This window comes from Durio zibethinus, chromosome 2 (assembly GCF_047325235.1).
Source record: "Durio zibethinus cultivar Kanyao isolate XHJ-2024 chromosome 2, ASM4732523v1, whole genome shotgun sequence".
In the NCBI taxonomy this organism is placed as follows: Eukaryota; Viridiplantae; Streptophyta; class Magnoliopsida; order Malvales; family Malvaceae; genus Durio; species Durio zibethinus.
The window spans coordinates 486,536-500,364 of NC_143163.1; the positions used below are offsets into that span (position 1 = coordinate 486,536).

Consider the following 13,829-nt stretch of genomic DNA (forward strand, 5'->3'; position numbering starts at 1 on the left):
CTAACTCTTCGCGTAACCCTTTTTTATTTTTTTTCCTCCTCTAATGAAAATGAAACAAACCTACTTTGAAGCCAAAGTTATCAATTTCCTTTTCTTTCAATTGAAAATTAAGTAAAGTTAATAAATGATAAAAACAAAGTTTTATTTCGTAAATGATTCAACGAATTGTAATATGACTTCTCTTTTTCAATTGAAAACATTTTGTTTAATTTCTCCTAATCAAAATTTGCATAAATACTATTTTTAAGAAACAAAAGCTATAAAAATCTATAAGGGAAATGATAAATACACCAACTTTTTTTGGACTCAAATAATTCAAACACTCAAATGTCATTAATTTGGATAAATTTCATAATTAGTATATTTATGTAGTATAAAATATTAAAAATTTATATATTTTTTTGTATTTTATATAAAAATTATGTATCATAATTTATATTAATATAAAATATATTTTTAATTTTATTAAATTTATTTATAATTTTTATTAAAATTTTAAATTATATTATTTTTATATTTTTTGCTCATATTATTTTTATATTGATTCATTTTATTACATTTGAAATTGTTAGATTTGGGTTTATTTATGACTCTTATATCTTTGAATTTGAGAGTTCCGGCGGCAATTAGTTTAGAAAATTCGACCCCCAATATCATTGCTTTACACCTCTTTGAAAAAAATAATAATTCTTAATATATATGTAGAAAAATGGCGAACCTCTCTTTTTCTCTTGGATACTTCCTTACTTGAACTGTCGGCAACTACTGCAATCGGCTGACACTTTACACGTGGCAGTGTTCCCATTGGTCGAAAACTTTCCTGTAATTTTTCTCATGTCTTTGAAGCAAAACTTTAAAACACAAAACAGCGCACATAAATCCCGCACCCCACGATGTTATTCGCTGTTTATTGTCGGCAAGGGAAACTAGACTTATTCAATTCAATGCCTTGAAAGGTATTTTTCTTTCTCTTTTTGGAGAAAATTAGCAACAAAATTTGTCATTTAAGAAAATTTTCTCGGAAAAGTGTTTAGTTTGATACGAGGATGATGAAGCGAAAGGTCAATGTGTATGGTAAAGTGAGTGAAAGCTCAAACAAAACGCAGTCGTCGTCGTCGTCTTCCACGTCCATAGAAGAAGAAATTGAGTGGGAAATGAGACCCGGAGGGATGCTGGTGCAGAAAAGAACCCAAAACACTGATGTTTCAGCCCCTGATATTCGCTTACGTGTTGCTTACGGGACGGTGCGTTACGAGATCTCCGTGAACTCTCAAGCGACATTTGGTAACGTAGCCGGATCTGCTTAACTACTTACGTTTTTTCTTCCATGGGTTTTCATTTTCTTTTACTTTCCATTAGATGGTTGTTTGTTTGGTTGGTGAGAAAGTGGAAAGAAAATAATTAAAATGGGAATTGTTGGTAGTGAGTTTTTATTAAGTAAAGTTGCTGTTTTTACCATTACTTGGCTGTTGCATGGTTGTTTAAGAGCCCTACTTTTTCCGTTTATTCATTACTTCAACAATAAACACTTCGTAATATTCTCTAACCCTTACAATGTAATAAATTTTGAGAGCTCTACTTTTTCTTTCTCTTCTTCCCCTAAGCTTTTATTTTTCTCAATTATTTTCCCATTGATAAGTGAACAAAAAGAAAATTATGTTGAGCAAGTAAGAATCATTTAAGTTTTGTAAATTTTTTTTTTAATTTTTTGCTGCATTTTAATAAGTTTTTATTCATTGGTTGCACTTGGCCACTTGTTTCATAGCATAAGATAACAAATTAACAATAACATGCTTCCATGTTCTCACCTACTCTCACGGCGAGACTTATGAAAAAATTTACGTTATTTTAATTTCTTGATTATTAGTAGTAATGATTTACCGATTTATATAAATTGACGTGGGATCGGCGGTGGACCAATTAACAGGGGAGGTCAAGAAGCGTCTAACAGCAGAAACAGGGTTACAAGTGGGAGAGCAGAGAGTGATATTCAAAGGGAAAGAGAGAGAAAACGTTGAGTATTTGGACATGTGTGGGGTCAAAGACCGATCAAAACTTATAGTAATGGAAGACCCAGCAAGCATAGAGCGAAGGTTCATCGAGATGCGCAGAAACGCCAAGATCCAGACCGCATATCGTGCCATCAACGACGTCTCCATGGAAATTGACAAGCTGGCGGACCAAGTAAGCAATGATCCTATCAATTACTCATATGGCTGTCCAATACTTTATATTAAGATACTATTAGTAAATTTTCGATGCATTTATAACATTAAAAAAATCATGTAGCCCTTATTGATTAAGGAATTTGTCGGTGATAATTGGTTTTTTAGTACACAATCTAAAAGTTAAATAAGTTTAATGTTTGTTAATGCTAGGAGATTTTGGATGGGAAACCAAAAGACAATGAAAGAATCTGGGATTGTGGGGTGGTCAGGACAGCTAAAGTTTGTCGGGGGCTCATGATCAAACAGCTAGTTGACTATTTCCATTTTAGGAGCTTTGGTCCATTGGGTCCATGGCCCATCAGCTTATGTTCACTTGTACTTGATCCATCATGTCATTGTGATTTTTCTAGGGGTGTGTCACGGACTCACAGTCTTAGTTTTAGACTTAGCAAGACATAATTACTTGCTTTTTTATATTAAAAATGTATTGTTTCATCGCTGAAAGATTATGAGTTATGAATTTAGATGTTCTGCTTTTGGTCTCAGGTTTCTGCAATCGAAAAATCAATCTCCAATGGAGTTAAGGTACCGGAGGTTCAAATCACAACACTAATTGAGATGCTCATGAGACAAGCAATCAAGCTAGATAACATTGCTGCCGAGGGGGATGCTTTTGCCCAGAAAAATTTGCAGGTACCTGAAACTTGATTTTCCTTTCTATCAGATGAGAATTAGCTTATATATACACTTGTAGAAAAGCAGAGTTGCCATCCTTGGGGTCTACCCTTTCACTTCACTTCTTTTATGGCTCACAGTCATTATAAATAAAAACCTGCAATTGAAAATGTAATTCAAACTAATTGATGGTTCCGTTCTTCAGGGCAAGAGGGTTCAAAAATGCGTTGAAACCCTTGACACATTGAAGGTATCAAATGCTAGAGTAAAGCATGTTATTGTCACAACCAAATGGGAGACCTTTGATCCTTCTCCAGCCATGGCGCAATGGGAAATTTTTGATTGATCCAATGATCCTTACTTTACTGTCCATTTTCATTCTTTTTCCACCTTGGTATCTAGCTCAAGATAGACATAAAAGCAAACTATCTATTTGTACGTACAGCCCTTCATTGCCACATAATTTTCCAATATGCATTGGTGAGGATTTTATAAAATAAATGAAGCTTGATTGAAACCATGAGTAATGATATTACTTTATTAAATTTGGGAGCAACTGTTTTGATCAAATATCAAAAACATTTGAGATAGATTAAAAATGTTCACTCCAATGGCTAATAAGATTATAGAATCCTTTATGAAGTAATTTTTTCTACCAATGCCTATTTTATGCATCATGAAGAAAAAATTTCTACAACTTCGTTTAACTTTTAAGCTAAGGAGCTAAATTCCGATTTTGAAAGAGAGATAAATTCGAAATATATTTAATAATTTATTTATTTATATTATATCAAATTTTGTAAAATAGAAAAAATTATTATATCACATTTGTATCTATATATTAAATACAAAATATATTTATTTTAATTTTTATTAAATTTTAATTCATATAATTTTTTTATCATTTTCGGGACGTATGACCAAGTTTAAAATTAACGGGCGAGAGCCCCCGTGAGAAGTTTAAGCGAGTTCCAGGATACAGCCACACCCAGAAACCGCTGACCGCATACTAAGGGCGAGAAACAAGACTGATGAGACAAACATGAACCAATGCTCTCGAAGCACCCACGGAAACAACAGTTAGTCCTGTTCTTGTCTTTAGAACATGCTGTTCTGCAAACATGTTTCTACTCCACAACGCTACCCACCTCTTCTTCCCCACAAAATTCCGAATCTTTCATGGTCAAGAAATGCATTTCACTTGTACAAAACTGTGGCTCTTCTAAACTTAAACTCAGACAAATCCACGCTTTCTCTCTCAAGCATGGCTTCCCACTCAACCACCCTGATATTGCCAAACACCTTATTTACAACCTTGTTTCCCTCTCAACTCCTATGTCATATCCTCACAAAATCTTTTCTTGTATCCAGACCTCCAATGTATTTATTTGGAATACCATGATTAGAGGCTATGCTGAGAGTGAAAACCCAAAGCCAGCCCTTGAGTTATACCGCCAGATGCAGGCGTCTTGTATCGAACCTGATAACCACACTTACCCTTTTCTTTTAAAAGCCGTTGCAAAGCTGTCGGATGTAAGATTCGGGGAAAATGTACATTCCACTGTTATAAGAAATGGGTTTGACTCGTTAGTCTTTGTTCAGAATTCTTTGCTTCATATGTATGCTGCTTGTGGGCTCGTCGATACTGCGTATAAGGTGTTTGAATTAATTCCTGAGAAGGATGTTGTGGCTTGGAATTCTGTGATTAACGGGTTCGCTCTTAATGGGAAACCTAACGAGGCTTTGACTCTCTTTAGGGAAATGGGGTTGGAGGGTGTGGAGCCTGATGGGTTTACTTTGCTTAGCTTGTTATCTGCTTGTGCTGAGCTTGGTGCTTTGGCGTTGGGTCGGAGAGTTCACGTGTACATGGTGAAGGTAGGCTTGACTGATAATTTACATGTTAATAATGCGCTTTTAGATCTTTATGCTAAGTGTGGAAGCATTAGAGAGGCAAGGAAAGTATTTGATGAGATGGAGGAAAGGAATGCAGTTTCTTGGAGTTCTTTGATTGTTGGATTGGCTGTTAATGGCTCTGGTAAGGAAGCACTTCAGCTTTTCAAGGAGATGGGAAGAGTGGGATTGGTGCCTAGTGAAGCTACTTTCGTTGGAGTTCTCTATGCTTGTAGTCATTGCGGGATGGTTGATGAAGGTTTCAGGTATTTTAAAAAGATGAAAGAGGAATATGGGATTTTGCCCAGGATAGAACATTATGGTTGCATGGTTGATTTGTTGGGTAGGGCTGGCTTGGTAAAGGAGGCATATCAATATATCCAAAGCATGCCAATGAAGCCTAATGCTGTTATTTGGAGGACATTGTTAGGAGCATGCACAATACATGGCCATTTGACTTTAGCAGAGTATGCAAGAGCTCGAGTATTAAAGCTAGAACCGGGATGTAGTGGTGACTATGTGCTCCTCTCTAACCTCTATGCATCAGAGCAACGCTGGTCTGATGCACACATAATGAGGAGAAAAATGCTTAGGGAAGGAGTGAAGAAAGTTCCAGGTTATAGCCTTGTAGAGTTGGGTAATCATGTGTATGAATTTCTCATGGGTGATAGAACTCATCCACATAGTGAGGAAATTTTTGCAATGCTAGCGGAAATAACAAAGAGGTTAAAATTAGAAGGTTATGCTCCCCGTACAGAAAATGTACTAGCGGATATAGAGGAAGAAGATAAGGAGAATGCTTTGTCTTACCATAGCGAGAAGATTGCGGTTGCTTTCATGCTACTTAAGACAGCACCAGGGACCCCGATTAGGGTTGTAAAGAATTTGAGAATTTGTGCAGATTGTCATTTGGCAATTAAGCTTATATCAAAGGTTTTCGAACGAGAGATTATCGTGAGGGATCAAAGCCGGTTTCACCATTTCAGAGACGGCTCCTGTTCTTGTAGGGATTACTGGTAAATTTATGATAGTTGTATCTGAGTTGATTCTATTCAAATACTAATAAACAATGTAGTTTACAATTCAAAGTACAGCGATGAAGTTGAATTTTCAAACTTGAAATGCACAGTTTGCTTACTTTCACTGCCCTCACTCTGTAAATGAAAATGCTATACGCAATAATCTAGAAATTGATTACAGTACATTTTTGAAAGATGGGTTTTCATTTGTTACTTGGTATCATCATTAAGCATCTCAGTAGTGTCAAGATATTCAAGTTAATAATCGAACTTATTGTCTTCATGCCTTGTCTGCAATGGTCTTTCTACAAATCAACTTATGGCAATCATTGTTTCGGCCTTAGGGGTATTAGACCATAAAGCCAACCAGCACCCAATGGCTGTTCGGGCCTCAGCCCTCTGCCAGACCCTGTAAATAACTCCTTTTCTAGCCTATTGAGCGAGGCCTACTGGCCTTGAAATGGGACACAGGGAAGGCCTGGCTGCCTCGTCCGTACCTTTTGACTGGTGGCCCACTTTTTTCAACAGTAATTATGGCCCAATTTGATAAATAAAGGAAAAAAAGGAATTTAGAAAATAGAGCCGAGGCGCCAAGCCGCCGACCTGCGAAAAATCTTTGGCGGGTTAAATTTCGAAATTGAGATTTTGAGTTTCGCGCTTTCTTCTAAAACAATCTTCCGCCGTTCAAATCTTTCCATGCATCTTCCTTCCGTCGCCTATTCTCTTTCTCTCGCTCTCGATCTCAAGAAGAAAGGAAAATTATTTCCCCAGACGAGCCAAAAATGGGGGATCCAAGTTACCTGGAGAAAATGGGCAGAGAGCTCAAATGCCCCATTTGGTATCATATACTCTCACAAACCAAACAAGCCCTTAATCCTCTTTCGTGTTTCTTTTAATTGTTTTTTTTTTTTTTTTATGCAGCTTGAGTCTGTTGAACTCTGCGGTTTCACTTACATGCAACCATGTGTTCTGCAAGTAAGTCATATAACCCTTTAATTCATTTCACATTTTTATCATTTATTTTTGTTTTAAACTTCATTGTTATCGAAATTTTCTGGTTCTTTACAGTGCCTGTATCATGAAATCAATGAAATCCGGTTCCAATTGTCCAGTTTGTAAAGTACCCTACCGGCGTCGAGGTGTTCTTCATTCTTGATTCAATCCTTTTAGATTATGTCCATCTTAAATTGTTAACTTCTTGTTGGTCAGTAAGTTTAAATGTTTAATACTACTACCTGTTTGAATGACACTTGAGGCCACCAATGTTACTCTGTTTGGTTGTTCATATATATGTTCTTCGCTTCAATTGGTATAGCATTTTACAAGTATGAGTATTTACCTTTGCCTTAATTTGTTGAAACAAGAAGCAAATAGCGGTAACTTATAATCATGCTTCAGTTGCTTGGCTGTTCACACTTTTCAACTCACTTTCTTTATATTTTTGCTGTAGAGGTTCGTCCTGCGCCTCACATGGATAACTTGGTTAGCATTTATAAAAGCATGGAGATTGCTTCAGGTTTCAATATTTTTGTCACTCAGAACCCACCTCTGGATAAATCAACAGGTAATATACACAGACAATGATTTTTGGCAGGATATGATATGATTATTCTTCTTTTCTTGGTAAGCCAGAAGAACGGACAGGAATATATTTTGAGTCTTATATGTAGTTTGAAATTTTCCAATTACAGATGATGAGAAGCGAGTTGAAAATGATCTCAATTGTAGTGAAAGAGTGGATAATCAGGGAGCAACCAAAAGAAAAGGATCTAGGGTGGCTAAATCAACAGAAAACTCTGGTCCCATACCTGTGAAGCCTTCTTATCTCACCAACAAAAGGGTTCAGGTGCCACAGTATCCTCTGTCAGAAACACCTATGATGTCTGCAAAACTTGGCAGTGGGTTGGTTGAACGCACGGAGGATGAATCTAAAAGAACTTCAGATATTCCAAAGGAGAATTACAGTCCAAGGGAAAAGGGAGAACCAATATTTACACCCTTTTTCTGGTTGAGAGAGGAAGATGCAGAGAAGCCAAGTCAGCTTACTGATGGGGATCAATTTGTGTATATAACACCACCTGAAGTTCCTTCTTTCAGTGATATGAAGGATTCTGATGATGAAGGCTTTTCTAAAGTAAGTGTTCACTAGCTTACGCCAGCCAATTACATTTCTTAAAATTATCTATAGAAATGTCTAAATGATTTTGTGTTCAATAATAACTTATGTATCTTACTTTTTTTGTTCATAAACTAGGTTTTGTTTATGCCAGATTTATATTTTACTTAGCTGCCACAGTTCTCCAACTTTTTATTGACCTACGGTTGAATTGAGCAAGTCCTATGTAACCTGAAGATGTTCAGACAGCTTAACTTTGTAGCAGTTATGATCTTGTAATGGCCTAATTTTTTTTTCTCATGTCTTCCTGAAATCATGTAGGAGGAGGTGCATGGAAACACTGATAATGTGAATCTGTTTGATAGCGAGATGTTTGAATGGACACAGAGAGCTTGTTCCCCAGAACTTCTGTCAAGTCCTGTTAAAATGCAGGTAATAATCTCATTTTAAATACCCCACGTAAAATGCTATTTTGCATTCTTTTTTCTTTTTCCTGGGCAAATTTTCATCACGTTTTGGCCATTCTAATCTACTATTATTTCAAACAAAATGCAGCTTGAAGACACTGACGAACCAGCATTACAGGGTTCAAATACGGTCAAACCCTGTATTAATAATGGCATATGCATGACAACTAGACTTAACACTTCAGAAGAGATACTGCCTAATGTAACGTCTTTCAGAACCAAGGCTGCTAATAACAAGACCAGGACCCATAAATCCAGGGAAATGGGTAGGAAATATAGAAATACTGCCCAAAAGAAGATTGCTGACAGAACTAGAAGTCATGTTTCCAGAGATCATGCTGATCCAGAAAAGGGATCTGAAAGTTTTAATCAAAACCAAGCAGCTGATCATAGCAGCAGTTCTTCATATTTGGCTAAGACTAGGAAAAATAGTAAGGTGGCTGTTTTGGATCACCATGAAACTGAACCAATAGTAACATATGTTTCTGATGCCTCTGAAAATGCAGAAACTTCAAATCAGGCTGACACAAATAAGGTTAACAAGTTGCCTGCCAGAGTCAGTAAGGAAAACAGTGGTGATGAATATGAGAATTTGAGTAAAGGAAAAAGTTGCAGGTGGATCATTGCCCAGTGCCAAAAAAAATCTTGTTCAAAGTCAAAGAAACAAAAACTAAGTTTGGCTAAGGTTGATATTCCTGAAGAAATTTCAGCCGTTCACAATCAGACAAATGAAAAGATGATTCTCATTCCCGTAGCTTATGACAAGGGTGCCAAACAGTTCAATAAAGTATCAATCAAACGTGCTAGGGAAGTAAAGTCTGCTTTGAGTTTGAAAAGTGAAAAAAACTTAAGTTGTAAGAAAAAGATGAAAGTTTCTTTTAGTGGTGACACAAAAACTTGGTTGGCTGAAGAACCCCAGCAGGGAAATAGTAATGTTTCCCCACAGAGATTAAGTGAAAAGGTTCAAGGTAGTCCCACTGTTGGAATTTCAGATGGTTCAACAGTAAATAAGCTTCCCCTAGCAAATGAAGTGGCCTTGCTCAAATGTCAGACTGTTACAAATAAAATACAATGCGCTTTCTGTCTTTCTACAGAAGATTCTGAGGTTAGACTTTTAGTACTTCCTCCCAACTACGATATGACTATAACAGCCTATCTCTTCTATCAATTTGCCCAAGCTTACTTGCTAAACAAAATTGCAGGCTTCAGGAGAGATGCTTCATTACTATGGTGGCAGGTCTGTTCCTCTAGATCATAATGGTGGCTTTAAGGTCCTACATTCACACAAGAACTGCGCTGAATGGTAAAGGGATTTGTACTCAATAAATTGTCTTCAATTTTGACATTGTTGATGTAATATAACTTGAAAATTTTTGCAGGGCCCCTAATGTTTATTTTGAGAATGATAAGGCAATCAACCTTGAAGCTGAATTATGCAGAAGCCGAAAAATAAAATGTTCCTGTTGTGGACTAAAAGGTGCAGCGTTGGGCTGTTATGAAAAGAGTTGCCGCAAGAGTTTTCATGTTCCTTGTGCAAAATTAGTCTCACAATGCCGGTGGGATACTGTAAGTATTATGCAGATTCAGCAGGTTTCTGTACGTGATATGAAAATTTCTTTCTTTTTTTTTTAAAGTCAACACAATATGTTTCTTGTTAATGTTTATTTATTTTGAATCTTTGCAATAGGAGAACTTTGTAATGTTATGCCCTCTCCATGCCTCTTCTAAGTTGCCTAATGAAAATCCAGAATCTCAAGAAAGCAGAAAAAGATGTGTTTTGAGAGGGTACGCAGAACTATTTTTTAGTTTATTCTAGTATTCTTCATGAACTTACTCCACCCCTTCATGCTCATGAAAGTTTCATTAAATCCTTGCTTTTTACTCTTATTTCATTTCCAGATCAATTCACCACAACGAAGTTCCTATAAACAATGGCATCAGTGTGCAGAAGAAATGGAATCCTTGTGGATCACACAAAAAATTGGTACTCTGTTGCTCAGCTCTCTCAGTTGGAGAGAGGGTAAGTTACTGTTGAATTTGGCTTTCTGTTTTTTCTTTTAGAAAAAGAAATTCCTTAACGTTTTTCTAAATTGCTTGAATTGCAGGAAATCATTTCTGAATTTGAGAAATTATCTGGCGTTACAGTGTTGAAGAGATGGGACTCAAGTGTCACCCATATCATTGCATCCATAGATGAAAATGGAGCATGCAAAAGAACCCTTAAAATTTTAATGGGTATCTTGGAGGGGAAGTGGATACTGAATGTTAATTGTCAGTACTTTTTTACGGCATAAAGTGAATATAATTGCTTGAGTTTTAGAGTTTATGATATTTATGAGCCTAAGTGCCTATTCTGTGATATATGAGCTATTGTTTGAATAAATGCATGTGCCTATAGTAACTGCAGCTTGAATTTTGAATTTCTATTTGTGCAGGGGTCAAAGATTGCATTAAAGCCATGAAACCTGTTGATGAGTTGCGATACGAAATTACTATTGATGTTCATGGAATCAGGGATGGTCCACGACATGGAAGGCTAAGACTCCAGAACAAGGTCGGTTCCTCTTGGTCTTATCCTTGCAAATATTATAATTTTGAAACCCTGGAAAGTAGCTGTTAGGATCCTCATGATCTGTTCGAAAATATTTTAAGTCTTCATGGGCCATGCTTTTTACGACTCTTTCATTGCTGGGAAACTTTTCAGTGTAGTCTACCAAAAACCAAAATTTTATGTAATGATTTGACTCTTATTTTGTTTCTGAAAGATAAGACATAGGGCATGCTTCTTGAAAGAATCCTGAAAAGGATGCTTACATGTGTATGTTCGCACTGAACTTACCTGCTTATTTGATATTTTTTTTCTGATGATTTTTATTGACAACAATATTCTTTCCAGCAACCAAAGCTTTTTGATGGGTCCAAGTTCTATATGATGGGAGATTTTGAACCTTCTTATAGGGGATACCTACAAGATCTTGTAATTACTGCAGGAGGTGCCATTCTGCATAGAAAACCCATTTCAGGTGATCAAGGAGCCCCATTCTCTACTTACCCTGTATCTTCAACCTTCATAATTTACAGCGTTGAGTTGCCTGATAAGTGTGATCCCACCAAGAAGCATATGATTATAAGCCGCCGGCAATTTGACGCAGAAGCATTGGCAAGTTCAACTGGTTCCAAAGCAGTAAGCAATTCATGGGTTTTGAACTCCATTTCTGCATGCAAATTGCAAAGTCTTGGTGAATAATTATATAGATTATTATAGAACCTTTAAATGTCTAAAGGTCAGAGTTTAATGGAGAAAGCTTAAAGATTATGATGAATTTGTTTTGAAAATATTTAATGTATGATCAATGATTGATCGAATCAATTGGTGTGACAAAAATCTGTTATACATAAGAGATTCCGATTATTTCTAAAAGACCTTACAGAAAGCAGCATGGAGTATATGTTTGGATTATGCAACTATTCAGATTGTGGAATCAAGCTCGAAAAAGAAAACCGAACTAAGTCAATGTGATAATTCCAAAAAGGGGTAGATCTTGAACTTGCGCACATCTGACAAACCTCTCTTATGGTGGAGTAGAAGATATACCTGAACTAACATTGATCTCAGTCTTTGGTGCTTTTCTTTTGCATGTGCTTTGAAATCTTCATGTTTAAACTCTGGAACATACACTCCAATGCTGAAATTTCCTCTTCAATATCTGATTTCTGCGCTTCTGTTGTGGTCAACTGCTGCTTAAGTCCACGTATTCGTCCAAGTCCTGCTGCTACTTCAACCCCCATTTCCTCCATTGTTGTTTGAATTCCTATATTTTCCTCTTTTGCATCTATATATTTTCTCTTCAAGGATCTATACCCATCAAGGGACTTCAAAAGTTGATCCGTAAGTGCCTTGTTTCGCTCTTGAAGGGTAGCATTGAGCCCCCCTTGATGAGTCTCTCCGCCAGACTTATTATCTGATTGGTGCTCTTGAGCACAAGCTTGTACTTTAGCCAACAATGTCTCGTTTTGTGCTTTAAGGTCATTGATGAGTTCCTCCATTCCATTCAATTCTTGAACCTTTCTAGAAAGTTCTGAGGCCATAATTTTCTTCTCCTTTCCCAAGCTACAACACATTGCTTCAAGGCTCTTCCTAGCTACGCTGCTTGCATGCAACTCTCTCCTCAACTTCTCTTTCTCATCAATCACAACATCAGCAGATCTTTTGTCCCTTGGGGCACGGAGTGGCCTGAGATCTGTGTTGCACCTCCTAAACTCCTTTATAATTTTGCCAACGGGTGGAGAGTGTTTTTGGATCCGGGTTTTAACATCGTCCAGGATAGAAATCATGCCGGCCACCCTTTGCTTCCTTCGATCATCAAGGTCTCCATCGCTGGCCTGGCTTTGTTCGTGTATTAATTTCAGAAGTAGCTTTACATTTGCAGCAATTCCTAATCAAACAAGAAAACCCACCATATTCATGCATATATATCTAATTCAGTGGAGCATCAGAAGGACATATCAATCAATCAATCGTCAAAGATACATACCTTGGAAAGGAATGTCTTGATCAGTTGGCATTTGACGGCTATGGGAAGGACTTTCTACTTCAGGAGATGAAAATGCTCTACCGCCACGGCTGATCATCTCGAAATTGGAAGACAAAAACTGGGTTTAGGATGGATCTTTTATGAGATTTATTACTGGTATTAAATCGAAGAAAGGGGTCAGGTGGCTTAATATTAATTATGAGTATTGTTTGTAAAGTTGAGGGAAAAAGAGAGAGCACTGCTTTGGCACTCTCTCCTTTCTTCTTCTCCCACCCTTGTTATTTTCCCTTGCTTATTGATGATCTCTCTCTCCCTGTCTGTAAAATTTTATTGTATGAATTTCTTTGGTAGTTGTGAAATCTGCGTAATTAGTGCTCATGTTTTGACCTTTTCATTTCATTGCCTCTCGGGTTTGCTTTGACTTGCACATTTCCAAAAGGGACGTTGCTTACCTGCCTTTTAAATATTCCTTTTTTTTTTTTCTTTCTTAATGATATAATAAAGTATTCCGTCATAAATTTTCTCACTTGTTCCATAAATTACAAAAAATTATTATCAGGGTATAAAAATGAATTTTTTAGATTTATACTAGATGATTTATAAAAGACTTGGATTTGATTTAGCCTAGGAAGCGGTATAAAGGAAAAGCATGGAGGAGGCAGGGTCAGCTTATGAATTATGATCCACATGCTTTGGTGCATGGGAAGGGTGCTGCTCATTAATTAATTGTCCCCCCTGTCTTCTCTCTGTTTAAATCTTCCTATACACTTTATTTTATTTTATTTGGGGATAAAAACTAAGTTTTTATACTAAATCTTTCCAATCAATAAGCTGAAAAGCTACCTTAAAAGGTTTTATCTTGATAAGCTTTTAGAGTCTGCCATCAAGACTTACCAACTCAATTACAATCTGAAGGTCACTGGAAGGTTAGATGCCGAAACCATATTGGCCATGAATGA

General features: G+C 36.7%; 4 protein-coding genes across 4 annotated transcripts; 3 read left to right on the top strand and 1 right to left on the bottom strand.

Annotated features, from left to right (window-relative positions):
• Positions 1 to 883: 883 nt before the first annotated feature.
• Positions 884 to 3,360, top strand: LOC111308158 (BAG family molecular chaperone regulator 3-like). Its single transcript, XM_022906469.2, has 4 exons — positions 884 to 1,284; positions 1,928 to 2,184; positions 2,715 to 2,861; positions 3,049 to 3,360. The coding sequence occupies exons 1-4, from the start codon at positions 1,047 to 1,049 to the stop codon at positions 3,187 to 3,189; spliced, it is 783 nt and encodes a 260-aa protein (XP_022762204.2). The 5' UTR covers positions 884 to 1,046; the 3' UTR covers positions 3,190 to 3,360.
• A 422-nt stretch (positions 3,361 to 3,782) lies between these two features.
• LOC111308541 (Tetratricopeptide repeat (TPR)-like superfamily protein) lies at positions 3,783 to 5,946 on the top strand. Its single transcript, XM_022906917.2, has one exon. It carries the CDS (start codon positions 3,894 to 3,896, stop codon positions 5,751 to 5,753), a length of 1,860 nt encoding a protein of 619 aa, XP_022762652.2. The 5' UTR covers positions 3,783 to 3,893; the 3' UTR covers positions 5,754 to 5,946.
• A 508-nt stretch (positions 5,947 to 6,454) lies between these two features.
• BRCA1 (breast cancer susceptibility1) lies at positions 6,455 to 11,766 on the top strand. The gene is made up of 14 exons (XM_022906470.2): positions 6,455 to 6,590; positions 6,674 to 6,727; positions 6,821 to 6,891; positions 7,203 to 7,316; positions 7,444 to 7,886; positions 8,190 to 8,300; positions 8,424 to 9,440; positions 9,538 to 9,638; positions 9,715 to 9,901; positions 10,023 to 10,120; positions 10,235 to 10,355; positions 10,441 to 10,606; positions 10,771 to 10,889; positions 11,232 to 11,766. Exons 1-14 carry the CDS (start codon positions 6,535 to 6,537, stop codon positions 11,580 to 11,582), a joined length of 3,009 nt encoding a protein of 1,002 aa, XP_022762205.2. The 5' UTR covers positions 6,455 to 6,534; the 3' UTR covers positions 11,583 to 11,766.
• Positions 11,417 to 13,170, bottom strand: LOC111308486 (myosin heavy chain-like protein). Its single transcript, XM_022906813.2, has 3 exons — positions 12,871 to 13,170; positions 11,931 to 12,771; positions 11,417 to 11,550 (listed from the first exon to the last, which is right to left on the bottom strand). Exons 1-2 carry the CDS (start codon positions 12,965 to 12,967, stop codon positions 11,948 to 11,950), a joined length of 921 nt encoding a protein of 306 aa, XP_022762548.2. The 5' UTR covers positions 12,968 to 13,170; the 3' UTR covers positions 11,417 to 11,550; positions 11,931 to 11,947.
• Between the last annotated feature and the right edge of the window lie 659 nt (positions 13,171 to 13,829).

Bases quoted from the DNA above. Each gene is read 5' to 3' on its own strand.
- LOC111308486 (XM_022906813.2), bottom strand. From the start codon at position 12,967: ATGATCAGCCGTGGCGGTAGAGCATTTTCATCTCCTGAAGTAGAAAGT. The intron at 12,772-12,870 runs GTATGTATCTTT...TTGTTTGATTAG, and splicing joins TCAAGACATTCCTTTCCAAG to GAATTGCTGCAAATGTAAAG.
- LOC111308158 (XM_022906469.2), top strand. From the start codon at position 1,047: ATGATGAAGCGAAAGGTCAATGTGTATGGTAAAGTGAGTGAAAGCTCA. The intron at 2,185-2,714 runs GTAAGCAATGAT...TTTTGGTCTCAG, and splicing joins TTGACAAGCTGGCGGACCAA to GTTTCTGCAATCGAAAAATC. The intron at 2,862-3,048 runs GTACCTGAAACT...TCCGTTCTTCAG, and splicing joins TTGCCCAGAAAAATTTGCAG to GGCAAGAGGGTTCAAAAATG.
- LOC111308541 (XM_022906917.2), top strand. From the start codon at position 3,894: ATGCTCTCGAAGCACCCACGGAAACAACAGTTAGTCCTGTTCTTGTCT.
- BRCA1 (XM_022906470.2), top strand. From the start codon at position 6,535: ATGGGGGATCCAAGTTACCTGGAGAAAATGGGCAGAGAGCTCAAATGC. The intron at 9,441-9,537 runs GTTAGACTTTTA...ACAAAATTGCAG, and splicing joins TTTCTACAGAAGATTCTGAG to GCTTCAGGAGAGATGCTTCA. The intron at 9,902-10,022 runs GTAAGTATTATG...TCTTTGCAATAG, and splicing joins CACAATGCCGGTGGGATACT to GAGAACTTTGTAATGTTATG.